General features: G+C 51.0%; 1 protein-coding gene across 3 annotated transcripts in view; it reads right to left on the bottom strand.

The window, feature by feature from the left end:
* The window catches only part of OTOF (otoferlin), a gene marked incomplete at both ends in the record, with an annotated part of 92,951 nt that extends 82,254 nt beyond the window's left edge, over nucleotides 1-10,697 (bottom strand). For all 3 annotated transcript variants that reach the window (XM_080814466.1, XM_080814465.1, XM_080814467.1), the window contains one exon: nucleotides 10,619-10,697. In XM_080814466.1, coding sequence (XP_080670592.1) covers nucleotides 10,619-10,697 — 79 coding nt within the window. The remainder of the gene's footprint in view (nucleotides 1-10,618) is intronic.
* Between the last annotated feature and the right edge of the window lie 3,398 nt (nucleotides 10,698-14,095).

Raw genomic sequence — 14,095 nt, 5'->3', positions numbered from 1 at the left:
TCAGTTCCTGGACCCGCATCTGAAGTTGGCTCTCCCACCCCTCAGGGTCTCAGAGCCATCATCTCTAACCCAGGGAAATTACCCTGGACCAGCCTACATCCTGGAACTGGAAACTGAAACAGAGTCAAGTGTCAAGTCCCTTGCAAGCATGGGGGACCACAGGAGAGTGTGGTAAGGCTCTTGGACCAGACCGCCAGAGTTCAAACCCCAGCTCTACCACTTGCTAGCCATGTGCCCTTGAAGAAGTTAACCTCTCTTTGTTAGTTTCTTCATCCATAAAACGGAGCAAATCGTAGTGCTTGTACACCTGGGACATAATTCATCACCCAATTAAAAAAGGGCTATTATTCCATTAAAGGGTCTTATTCTTGCTTTTGACATTTAAGTTACATCTCAAGTATAAAAATGGCCTTCGCTACTGTGAATCACATTGTGTTAGCTTATTTTTAGTAGTATATAATCAGAAACAATTTTCTTCCTCATTTACATATTTTTCAAGTTTTAGGTATTTTAGGTGTGATTAGCTCTTTTTTTAACAAGGTAAAATTTACATTCACAGACCTTAAGTGCACAACTCAGTGGGTTTTGATAACTGAGCATACCTGTGTAATCATCCTATAATCGGGATTTAGGATATCTCTATTTTCTTAAGATGGTGCCTCACCCCTCTCACTCTCCAGTCAGTCTCTACCCCTTATAAGTAACCACTGCTCTGATTTCTATCACCAAAGGTTAGTTTTGCCTGTTTAAACCTTACATAAATGATGTTGTACGGAATGTACTTTCTTGTGTCTGGCTTCTTTTGGTCCATGTAATATTTTTGTAAATCGCCCATGTTGTTGCATAGATCAGTAATTCATTTAATTTTTATCGTTGAGTAATATTCTGTGTATAAATATTTTTTGTTTCAGGATTAAGTATGATGTTAGCCCAATGTCTTTTGTAGTTGTTCTTTAGGAGATTAAGGAAGATTCCCCCTCTACCCGTTTTGCTGAGCGTTGTTGGTGGTTTTTCTCTTGTCATGTATTAATATGGTGAAATACTTTGATTAATTTCCTAATTTTAAACCAGCCTTGCATTCCTGGGATTAAATTTACTTGTCATAATGTGTTATCCCTTTCATGGATTGTAACTCAACTAATATCTTGTTAAGGATTTTTACTTCTTTGTTCATGAGGGATTTGGCTCTAATATTCTTCTTGTATAAGGTCTTTATCAGGGTTTGGTATCATAAAATGAGTTATAAAGTGTTCCTTCTTCTGTTTTTCTAAAAGTTTGTGTAATACTAATATTATTTCTTCCTTAAATATTTTCTAGAAATATTTACTTCTAAATATTTCTAAATAAATATTTCACCCGTGAAGCTATGGAGATCTAAAGTTTTCTTGATGGGAAAGCAGTTTACCATCATTATGATCATCATTTTTATTTTGAATTTCATTTCTTTGATAGATCCTGGACTCTTCAGATCTCCCATTTCTTTTTGTACCAGTTTGGTACAGTGTTTTTCAAGGGATTTGTCCGCTTCATCTGAGTTGTAGAAACTTAGTGAGATACGGTTATTCAAGGTATTTTCTTATTTTCTTTTTAATGAAATGATATCCCTTCGTCCATTCCTGATATTAGTAATTTGCATTTTCTTGCCTTTTTTTTCCCTTGGTCACTCTTGGTTCATCTATATTTTAATTTTTTCAAAAGAGTCCACTTTCAGCTTTGTTGGCTTTCTTATTTCTTTTTTTAAAATTCTCTTGGTTTTAGTATTTTTGGGTTGTATTTATTTCTATTTATTGAAATATAATTCACAAACCATATAATTTACCCACTTGAAGTGTACAATTCAGTGATTTTGGTACACTTACAAGGTTGTACAACCTTTACCACTATCTAATTCCAGAATATTGTATCACCCCCAAAGAAAGCCCACACTCATTAGTGGTCATTCCCCATTGTCCCACTCCCTGGCAACAAATTGTCTACTTTCTATCTCTATGGGTTTGTTTGTTCGAGGCACTTGGTATAAATGGATTCATATGATACATGGTCTTTTGTGTCTGGCTTATTCAATTAGCATGATGTTTTTAAGACTTAGGTTTAATTCGATCTTCTTTTAGTAGCTCCTTAAGGCAGAAACCTAGATCGTTGTTTTTAGATTTCTTTCTTTCCTGCCACAGGTATGTAGAACTATAAATGTTGACCTGTCATATTTTCATTATCATTCAGCTGGAAACGATCTATAATTTCTCTTTTGTTTACTTCGCTGACCACAGGTTATTTAGAAGGATATTGTTTAATTTCCAAATATTTGGAGCTTTTTAAGATCTCTTATTGTTACTAATTTCTAAGTGAATTCTGGTGGGGTCAGAGAACATACTTTGGAGGATGTCAGTCATCTGAAATATATTGAGACATGTTTAACCTCCCATCATACGATCTATCTTGATGACTAGTCCATATGCATTTGAGAAGAATGTGTGTCTTTCAGTTTGGAGTGAAATGTCCTTGAAATGGCAATTAGGTCAAGGCAGTTGATGGTGTTGTCACGTGTTCTATATCCCCAACGATTTTCTCATCTAGTTGTTTGTAATTATCTCCCGTAATAACACTTTCCCCCAGTGATGTTCCTTAAATACTGTTCTCTCTGAAAATGACCAACGACTCACAGAGCCAGACCTGGGTTATGCAGAGTCCCTGGACCTCCCAAAGGTAAGGTTGCCCCTTCTCTTTTCCCCATTTCTCAGCCAGAGGGAGGATCCATCTACTTCAAACACTTTACTGTCCACAAATCTCATTCAAATATAATTTCCGCCTTCACTCATTTGTCTCTCCGTTCCCCATCCTGTCAACACCCAGGCACATACAGTAGAAATCAGCTTATGTCAGGGATTCATCCGCGAGGCAGGGGATGGGGCAAGGATTATAAACCCCTTCTCTCTGGCTCAGCTTAAACCTATACTTCCTTCTAAGTGTTCACTCAAACTCTGACTTTGCTATGTAACTATCTGTTTGCCCCAGTTCCTACTTTTCAGACCCAGGCACAGGCAGAGAAAGCGTGGTGTTTCCCTTTGAGCCTAGGACAGTGCCCGCTACACACTCATCAACTTCCAGGTCTCAGGTGACCCCATGACTGTGACAGATTAGAGGAACCTGTGGTCCTAGTGATCCACAAGCTGTATAGAGTCCCTGCTCTAAGCCAGGCACTGGGCATATAATAAGGCATGGTGGGAAAGTGATTATTTACATTCTTAATGGGGTAAAATATTGTTAAAACTATAGTCCTGATTTTATCTTAAACCTTAGCTTGGGGCACGGGGGTGGAAGCCAGGGAGTGGAACTTTCAACTAAGCCTTTCTGCTTTGAATAAATAAATAAATAAATAAATAGGAACAAAGACTGTTGAGCCACTGTCTCGAGGGTGGATCAGTCCAGGCAGGAAGCAGACAAGAGCTTTAGGTAAAACTGATCACATGGTATTCTCTGTCTCTAGAGACCCTTCTGGAACTGGCAGTGGGAGGAACAGTCACTGCCTCGTGCTGCCGGGATGGGGACTGCAGAGGGGCCCCTCCCCTCACTGCCTCTGTTCCCGCTGCACCTGTGGGCCCTGCTCCTTCAGGCATCATCTCTACCCTGGGTTGCTCCGTGCCAGGCACTGTGGGGGTCCAGCTGCCCACCCTGGAGGAGCCTGCTTTGTGGCTCCAGGTGTTTCCACACCATCATCTCATGGCTGGCAAAATTCGGGGCATCAGCAGGAATCCCAAGGAGGATCAAGCAAGGCTCTGCCCACACCCCCCACCCCCTGCAAATCCCCCAGTCCATGGAGTCCCTGAGAGTCACAGTCTGTTCCACTCTGGTATCTCTAGAAGTCTGCAGCAGGTGCTTGAGATGCATGGCCAAATCCTTATACTGACAGAGCACTCTACAGCGTGTAGAGCCATTCACACATATCGCCTTTTCCACTGGACCCCAAAGCAGCCCTCTAAGGACTCAGGCATATCTCACCTTCTCCTAGACCTTCAGGTATCCCCTGGACTCCCAAACCACGGGGCTCCAACTACCTCCCTGGGCACTCACTGTACCAAGCCAGATCTCTGGCATCCTGGGGGACATTTTCACTAGAATGACTGGCAGACAAGTCTGTCCTTTCTGTGCCTCCACCCCCAAACCTGCTCTTCCTTGCATGGCACGCTCCCCTCCTACACCAGCGGCCTCACCACCCATCCAGGTACCCCAGTACCAAATCCAGAGACACTCTGGTCCTGCCCTCTTGCTCACTATCAACTCCAGACTCACTACCCCCTCTCTGAACCGATGTCATCTCTTCTGTCCAAACCCACAGCTTCCCTGTTAAGACACAGTCCTCTGCCTGTACGGTTGCCCCAGCTTCCTCCCTAGGCTCCTGGTCTGGAGTCCTGACATCCAGAGTGTCCTTTCCAAAACCAGATGTCCCCTGCCCATTCTTCTACTAAAAGCATCAGACTCCTATTCACTTAAAAAGCAGAAGTTCAAACCCTCTGTGTTTGGGCCCCCGCCTCCCTCCAGGGCACCCCACCCCATCCCGAGCAAGCACTCCCTGCTCCCTAAACCCTTGATTCAGCTCCACGCCATTTCATCTGTACTGATATTAGCCCTTCTGCCTGGAATGGGGCCATTTGTAGGTTTTGTCCCAGCTAAAAAGAGTCAGCTTAAATATCAGCCCATCCCCCATGCCCCTGCAGTAAAATCTCTTCCCTGGTCCCGAGTACCGCCCAGCTTCATCTGTTGGCTTCAGGGCAGCTGACTTTGGCCAACACCAGTGCTGCTGGTTTGCTCCCACCTCCCTTTCCAAGGGCTCTTCTGCCATCTTTAACGAGCAAGTCCTGATGCGCCCTCTCAGGGCGGCTTCCAGACCTCCTGGTCCCCGTGGGCTTCCCTTGCCTCATGCTGCCTTGCACCTGCACCTCCCTTTCCAGAATATTCTTCATGCTGCTCGTGGTGACTGGGGCAATGACTGGCTTCCCCTTGAGGGCAAGGACCAAGTCTTTTTAATTTATTGCTGTCACACCAATGCCTAAAATAACACTTGAGGGCACATGGCTGGCCCTCACTGAATATTACGATCTGGATGAATGAAAGGAGTGAATGAATGATTGATAAAATCCTTGGTTTACAAAGCAGATGAAAATGTAGCTTTTAATGACCAGGAAAAAAATTATGACATCAATGAGACAATCAGAAATTTGATCACTGACTGAATATTTGGTAGTATGAAGGGGTTATTTTTTAGGAGTGATGTAATATGTGGGTTTAAAAAAAAATGAGTCGTCTTTTATAGCTTCGTACTGAATATTTTCAGATGAGATGGTGTGGCGTTTGGGCTTCGCTTCCAAATAATTTGGGGTATGGGAGGAGGAGGGGAACAAATGGGACAGGACTGGCCAGGAGTTGACGGATGTTAAGGCTGCCCTGGGAGAGCTTGGGGGCCAACGCAACACTCTCTCAACTCTTGTGTGTGTTTGAGACTTTCCATCATAGAGAATTAATAATAAAAAAGGGATTAGGCCCAGCCATGGGTATAGGTGGGAGGGCTGTAGCTTTTATGTTATGAGTAAAGGTAGGTGAGACAACCAAGGAAGACATCGCAATTCAGGGAAATTATTTGCAAGCCTATTCTGGAGCACATTTCCAAAAGCATTTTTGCTGAGGGCCTTTGTAGCAGGACACAATTTTACAGTCACTTCCATATCATGAAAACACCCTCATCAGAGCAGGAGAAGCCTGGGGATTTTCCAGTGCGCTCTGCCTTCTCTCTGAGTCTGCATTGGCTTGCTCTGGGTGGGAGGAGGGGCAATTACCACCTGGGAATTTGGACAGAGAAGATCTGTCCCCAGCCTCACTCCCAGGGGGTGAGGGGCCTGTGTGCTTGGTACAGTGGAGGAGGTGGGAGGCACAGCAGACGCACAGAGCTGGGTTCACAGCCAGTGTGGGTGGCAGAGTCTGTCCTAAGGGTCCCTCCCTTCATCCCCTTCCATGGGGGCAATGCCTACCCCCTTGTGGGGGGTGACACCTAGCCCACAAACTCTCAGAGAGGAGATGTGGTGCAGGACCAGGGATGGCAGGGAAGCCTCGAGATAGAGGTCCTACTTCTCATTAAGAGGGAGAGCTCCTCCATTTTAATGGGGAGAAGAAATCTAATTCGGAATCCGGGTGGTCCGCACAGTCATGAGTGGGGACATCTTGTCACCCGTGCCGAGGTCGGGATCCCACCTCCTCCCAGCACTCTCTCACCTGACCCCATGGATTCTGGCTCATCTCCCTCACTGCCCCCTCCAATCCCGTCTCAACTTCCTTGCAGCCTCCGCTCCAGCCCAACCTGGGGCTTCCCAGTCAGGGTACTCAACTGGGATTTCCCTCCTCTGGCCTCTGGTCCCATCAGTTCCTCACCCAGAATGGCCTGGCCTCCCGCAGCAGCCCTCCCTCACCCCTCCTTCTGCGTCTCCACCTGTGTAAGAAGGAAGCTGCCACCCCCTGAACAGGCTGAAGTTTACGGCCCAACCCTAGGCACACCTTGGCCCTTCTGAGTCTGACATTTCCCCATTAATGTCCCACATATCTCTGCTCCCCTATCCGGTTATGGGACCCTGGTTCGCCTATGAAACCCCACTCTATACCACGTGTTATATGCAGCCGTGCTCAGAAAGAGCGTGTTCTACGAAGGGCTTGGGCCACACGTGGCCCCACTTGCTTCTGACCTGTGGGCCAGAGCTGGGCTCCCTCGCGTTTGCTAGGGAATGGGGTCAGCTTCCCTCTGGGGCCCCAGAACTGCAGCAATTTCTAAAATACCAAGTGCCCTAGCTGAGCTGTGGGAGGAGTAAGCACATAGCACTGCAAGGGAGGGGGAAGGCTTCCCAGAGGAGGTGACATATGAGCTGGGCCTTGAAGGATGGACAGAATTAATGCGTGGTCTCAAGATGGAAGGTGGGGATTGTTCCAGGTAAAAGAAATCAATGTCTCAAGGTCTGGAGAGATACAGGGCTTGTATCTTTGGGAGAATGACAAGAAATTCAGGGTTATGGGAATGCAGTGGGGTGGGCTGGGGAGAGGAGGAGGGAGAAGTCTTCGATGAAGCAGACCTTTACCGCTGGTTCAATCACCAGTTCAAGTGAATTACTTGGAGATCAGACCCGGCCCCCAGACTACGCCCAACTCACACATCCAACCCCCAAACCCGCTATCTTGGCAAGAAAGCTTGGGGATGGGGAGTACGGAGAGATCATGGGCCTGGCCCCAGACAGCTTGTCGCTACTTCACGGGCAGCCGAGGTTCTCTCCCCAGGCTTGGATGGGCTGAGCACTGGACAGAGGCTGGCCTAGAGGAACTTACAGGCTCTCCCACCCTGTGTTCCCCTGTTTTGATTGATGCTGAGAACTAACTTAGTAGTTGAAAAAGGACAAACACTAGGAGACTCCTGCTTCTTTTTGAGTAGTGACCTGCCATCGAGATGGCTCCTTTCCTGACAGCCCACTCCTGATTCTGGCTGCAGGCCTCTGAGTTCATTGAGGACCACAGTCTCATCTTGTTCACGGGAAGCTCTGGGGTCTGGGGTCTGCGTGCACGACGTGGCCTGGGGGCCAGGGCTTCTGGTGTCTCCTGTGTGACCCAGTGGACTGTATCTCCTGCAAGCAGGGGCTGTGTCTTCACCCCCAGGGTCCCAGGCCTGTCCACAAACGTCTGCACGTATAGTGAGTGAAGGATTAAGGGCAGAATCAGGTTAAGAGTGAACGCGCAGCCCCCCTGGGAACAGGGCTCTCAGGCGCAGTCTCCTCCAGGCCCAGGTTCCTGAGGAACATCTTAGCCGGGGGGGTCCCTACAGAGCAGAGGACAGGCCCGAGTTGCTCACTCCTGGCACAGGTCAGGAAGCCCTCAGATGTGCTCTCCTCTCCCCTGAGGAAGGTGGGCTGGAGAGGAGATGCCCTGGGAGCCAGCAGCTGCCCCCCAGGAGCACCGGAAAGGGGTGCCTCGCAGACCTCGCAGTCATCTGAATGCCCTTCCCTCAACCTCCTCCAGTGCCCACCCCTTCACTGAAGCAACCCGGCAACGTGCTTGTTACCCACGTGGCCATTTTAAAGATGAGGACTAGAGAGGCGAAGTGAGAGGCAGAACCCAGTAGGACCCAGAGCTTCTGACTCCGTATCTAGAACTTTTTCCACAGCAGCCCTTAAGGGTCCCGGGGGGACACAGCACAGAAGGGCAAGCTATGTTCCAACCAGCTCATCCTGTCTGCCTGGGCCACAGCCAGAGGGCCCAACCCACTAGGGCTCCCCGGACCCAACCTGTCACTGAGCTTCACTCACGGGACTAGGGGAACCCAGGGCCATCCTCTCCCTCTGACTACTCACCAGTTTCTGATTTCCCCCTGTGACCGTTTGCTTGGACAACTGAGGCTGTGTATGCCAGGAGGTGCTGTGGAACTTTCTGGAATGGGTTGCTTCCTCTGAATTATTGTTAATGTTGGGCTTCTGGGGGTGTTTCTGGTTGTCAGGTGCTGGCAGCCGCCGAGGAACAGCTGAGACATCTCTGGTTGTTACAAAGGATGCTTTCTGGAAATCTGTTTGCCACGGGCCCCTTCCTGATGCCCAGCTCCTTCCCCTAGCTCTGTCTGCGGCTGCCTGCTGCAGGTGCACCGCTTGGAAATGGATCTCCCCACTCAGTCCAGAAGGCCCAGTGTGCAAACCAGCAAATTCCCATGTGGGCGGTTGAGGCTAGAGGCCCAGGGATCAAAGGAGATCAAAGGAGAAGGGGGGCACATCAGAGAGTGTGCTCTGGTTGACCGGGAAGAGAAAAAGGGGCTTGCAGGATGGAGCACCCAGGGAAGGGGGTGAGGTCTGTGCCCCAGGCCCTGCACTGACGCCACAGGGGTCTCTTTGCCTCCGGGCCCTGGTGTCTCTGCCTGCAAGTGCCTGGTTGCTGTCACAGGGGGCTGGCGGGTCGTGGCCGCAGGAGCACAGCACTCGAGCCAAGCGGCCAAATGCTGGGCTGTTTGTGGAGCCCCGGGACACGTTTCACAGATGAAGGGACACACTTGCTTTTCCTAAAGCCAGCAGGTGGCACACAGATCCAGGGTGCTGCAGACAAAACCATCCTCGGGCTGGTGTGGGAAGCAACAGGCAGCCTGCCCACCCCTTTCCTCCCCAACCTGCCCGCAGGGACGCTGCGATCCCCTGCACCCCTGTCCATTCTGTGCACAACCTGGGCCTCCCGCCAGAGCCCATCTGATGGGGGGGCGATGTGGGCACGGGGGCTACGGCCCCTGGTCTCACCTCTCCCTTGTAACCCGGGTGCGGATGTGCCCCCAGCCTGGGCCCGATGCTCACTTTGCTCTCTGGTCTGCTGGGCTTCTCTCAGCTCCTCCCCCAGCCCCCATCCTCATCCCCTCTCAGGAAAAAAGGCCATGTCTAGTGAGGAGTGCCCTGGCCTTTGGTGAAAGGCTATCAGAGATGCCCCTGGCCCAGAGGGCTGGGTTGTGGCCACTGAGAAGCCAAGGCAGGTGGGCGGTAAGCACAGGAAAGCCCGGCCTTATTTATTTCTACTTAAAAGCCTCGGGGGGTTGCCCACTGTCTTTAGGGTAAAGGCAGCCTTACGTCCTTGGCTCCGCCTCTCTCCTGCCTCAGCTTCTGTGCTTACTCTGGGCTCCAGCTTTATGAATCCTCTATTTGTTCTGTTCCATGTTCCAGCTCCTCTTCCAGCCTTCAGCCTCCCATCCCTGGCACTAGCTCTGCCCTCACCTCCTCACCTTGTTCCCTCCTGCTAGTCCCTTGGGTTTCAGCTGAGGGGCTACCTCCTCCAGGAAGCCTTCCTTGACCACTCTGCCCCAGCCCAAGTCGGGTGCCGCTTCTGTGGCTTGCATGCTGCCCTTGTCCCCGTCCTCATCATATCAAACACCTGTCCTACTTGTCTGCCTGTTGGTCCTTCTGTCCCACTGGAGGTGGGCTCCTCAAGGACAGAGCCTGGGTCATGCTCAGCCCCCAGGCTTGGCACATAGACCATAGTAAATGGCTGCCAGATGCATGGGAAGGGAGGAGGATAGGAAGAGAATTGATAGAGGGGAGGCCAGTGGGGCTCACAGGATCCCTGCCCACCAATAGCTCCACAAGAAGCCAATAGTATCCTCAACCAGAGAGCCCCTGGCTGCCTGGTTTCTGGGGAGCCATGCTACGGCTTTCAGTCTGCAGAGGCCACCACCACCCGAGCCCGAGGAGATCTTCTGGAGGGAGAGGGAGAAGAGGAATGGGCCCACGGAGGCTCTACGGGGCTGGGCCTCTTTGCCGTGGGTCCCCCTGAGCTCGGAGAGGCCGTCTTTACCTCTACTTGCCCAGGACCCCCTGCAGGCAGAGAACTCCGCACCCTACCAGGCACACTGCACGTTGGCAAGCGCAGGGAGGGACGAACACAGACGCAGACAGGGCAACACAGGGGACCCTGACTGTCAGGAAATCACAGTGGCCAGTTAGGCCAGGGGCAGAGGGCTGCCCACGAAAAGCCTCATCGCCCCAACCCTGCTAGAACTTTTCCCATTCATCCTCCCTGCCCTGCCTTATGCCATCAGCCCAGAGCTAGGGTCCCTCTAAGACAGGGGGTCCCCTACCTCGGAAAGTCACTTTGGCGATCCTGTCGCCCCTGCCCCGCAGCTCCGAGACCGTCTTGAGGTGGACAAACAGAGCCATGCTGGTGTGTAGAGCCTGGACACCGCCGGTGGGCGGGAGCGGCTGGGGAAGGAGTGAGTCTGGTGGAGCTCGGCTCACACGCACACGCCTCCCTCCTCTCCCTCTCTGCTCTGCTGCTCCCGCCTCCTGCGCCCCCTCGGATGCTGCCCACAGAGACCCAGGCAACCGAGCCAGAGAGCTGCTCCCTCCAGCGGTTCACAGAGCCTCACAGCCCTGCCAGTGCCCGCCCCTCCAAGTTGTCAGCCCAGTGCGTATTGGTGTATGTGTGTGCGTGTGTGTGGTGTGCCCTGCGTGCAGCCTGGGGAATGCAGGCTCGGAGTTGGAGTCGGAATTCATTATTCAGCAGCCGCCTGCTCCTAGATAAAGCCCTGCCCAGCCTCTCCCAGCCCCCTGGGGCTGACGCTCCTGCCCCCCTCTCCACCCCGCTCTGCTGTGCCCTGCTAGGCCAGTGCAGCCACCAGGAGTGGGCAGAGGGGCTCGCACTCGAGTGTGAAGTGTGAGTGCAAGGAGCTCTACCATCTGTGTGCACTGGAGGCTGGCCTGTTGCACTGGTGTTTCAAGGGGATTCATGCCCCCAGTCCAGCTGGCCACCAGGGCTGCTGGTGTCCGTGAGGCTCAGGGAACCTGGATGGGTCAGGCCTGGCTGGGTCCCACTGTGCCACATAGAAATCCGCCCCCCCCCCCCCAACGCCCGCTGGAAAATCAGCATCCACCAGACACCATTAAGGCTGTGTCTGGTGGCTGCTGTCAGAAAGGGAGCCCTGAGAAAAAGGAGATGTTACTTCCCCCACCTGCCCTTGGGGACATTGTACCCCCAGGAGGTGGGGTCCTGACCTCCTGCTTTGGGATCCCTGGATCTGAGAAGATGGGAGCTCAGAATCCAGGCTCCGCATGATGGGAACTGCCCCAGTGTGAAAGCGTCAGAGGCAAATGTTCTACTAAGGGCAATGCTTAAGGCAGCTAACCTCCCCCCATCCTGGGCGCGGGGATGGAGAAGGCTGGGCCGGTGAGCCTCACTGGAGCAGAACTGTCAGGATTTGTGTCCAATTAGCTGCTGGGTTTGGGGGGCGCAGGGAAGGGATATCTGGCAAAATTTCCAAGGACTGAAAAAGAATGGCCGTCTCTTCCAGCAACAAGAGAGGCTTATAATGAAAGGGAGCCCAGGGACCAGGATTCCGGAACCCAGAGCCTCTGCAAGGCCATCTGCCCCTTCCTCTGGCGGTTTGCTCTGCAGGGAGTGCTCCCACTCCACACTGCCTTCTGGCCCGGACTCGCCCCAACTGATGCCCAATCCTGAAAGTGCCTCTGCACCCACATCTTCGCTCAGACCGGGTGGGGGTCCTCATCTGTGCCTCCCCACCCCTCTCATATCACTGCTTCATTTTCACCACAGGGAGACCCTGCTGCCCTGCATCTTTGCAGTCCCAGAGCCTCGCATGGAATCCTGGGTATAACAGGATACCCATAGAAGGTTGACGGGATAAGGGGAACAGAGCCTAAAGGTTCAAAAAGGAGAGCTTCAAATTTTCACAGCATGCTAACAAGAGGTTACTCCCTTTGAATTCTACAGTCCAGTGACCTGCAGGATGTCACAGGAGCGTCCTTCTAGAGGATTCCTTGTTACATTGCCTTCTTTTTCTTTTTCTGTTTGTGTTCTATTTCCTTCTCTCCCTTTCCTTCCTCAGTTCCTGCTCTCCATTCTCACTTTTATCTAGCCACAATGAAGCAAAGAGTATTTCAGTCTATTGTATTTATTGAATACAAAAGAATATCCGCCAAATGTTTAAAACCAGGTAAGTTTAATGTCTCTTTAAAAAAAAAAAAAAAAAAACTAGCTTTATTTGTAAGACTTGATAGGAAAAAGAGATGCATCTCCTCCCCAGGCCCTCTGGTGGTTCTCTCCTGCAGGGGGTGAGTGAGCCTCTTTAGGAAAAAGCCCATGAACTTGTCCTAAACAAAGCATTGAGCTTGGCTGAACCTCAGTTTCTATATTGATAAGATGGTAGTAATTCCACTCCGCCAACACACAGCACCCCTTAGCCGAGCCAGCTGACCCTCTGAAACCTAAGCCAGACCTCACCTTTTAATTTCCACTCTACCTACTATTACACATTTCTGTAACTCTTACTGTAAAATTTATTCAACATATACTAGCTCCTCCTAGTACCAGGTGCTGGGGATTCAGGGGTGAATGTGATACGGTATTGGACCCCAAGCAGAAGCCTCGCCGGAAGGGTCCTGGGTTCTAGACACCACCAGCTGGGAAGTCATGATGGGGGAGGGAGTGGGCACTTGACCTTGGCGGTGGGGGAGGGGAGCACCTTCCTGGCGTACAGCACACCTGAACTGAGAGCTGTTCTTTTACAACTTTTACAAATGTTTTTCTTGGGGCACCTGGGTGGCTCAGTGGGTTAAAGCCTCTGCCTTCGGCTTGGGTCATGGTCCCGGGGTCCTGGGATCGAGCCCCGCATCGGGGCTCTCTGCTCAGCGGGGAGCCTGCTTCCTCCTCTCTCTCTCTCTGCCTGCCTCTCTGCCTACTTGTGATCTCTGTCTGTCAAATAAATAAATAAATAAATAATCTTTAAAAAAAAAACAAATGTTTTTCTTATTATTGCTCCTATTCTGCTTGGGGGAATTTAGAAACACACAGATGTGACTGCAGTTTGAAGGACTGGTGGAGAGCGTTTCTGCCTGGTCTCCCACCACTCATTCCGGGACAGTCTCTTTTCCTCCCCAGACCTCAGTTCTCCTGCGTCTTGCATTCTTTGGAAGCCCATGGCTCCCCCCAATCCCACTGTTATCTCTCAGCGAAAGCCTTTTGACAATTCTGGTTGCAAAAGCGTCCTGCAAGTTCATTCGTGTCTGTGGTCTTCATTAGCTGCCATTTACAGATTCAAACTGTGAAGATGACACTTCTTGGACAAGACTGAATGAAACCGTGAAGGCCAAGGGTAAATGGCAGAGCACTTTTGCTGATACCAGGACTGCTGCAAGGGAGCTGGGAGACAGGTTTGGCTCCAAGCCCCGAAGAGCATGTCGCCTTGGAGGCTGTCACGGCTCTTTCACGCCCCAGTTAAAGACCAGGGCTGGGATGAGGGGCGCTGGAGAACCGGGTGTGAGGGCACTGGTTGCAGGAGGGAGACATTATTATAAGGAACCCTCACCGGGGACTTGGGTAAGTTTGCTTTCTGCTGCAAACAAGCCAACCCGGTGTACATCACACATCCAGATCTTCCCAAGATTTGCTTTTTGCCCCTTACTGATAAACCACTCTCGTGGAGTAGTGTGACAGGCAAGACGAGGCGAGAAGGAAGTTCCTAGGGAGAGACGAGAGAGTAGGAAGACAATTCCCTTCATTCCCTTCCGAGGAGCTGGGGTACGCGGGCAGAGCCGTGATG

The sequence above is a fragment of the Martes martes genome (assembly GCF_963455335.1).
Source record: "Martes martes genome assembly, chromosome: 9".
Classification (NCBI taxonomy): domain Eukaryota; kingdom Metazoa; phylum Chordata; class Mammalia; order Carnivora; family Mustelidae; genus Martes; species Martes martes.
Note: the sequence above shows the minus strand (reverse complement) of the source record. Positions and strands in the feature narration are given on the sequence as shown.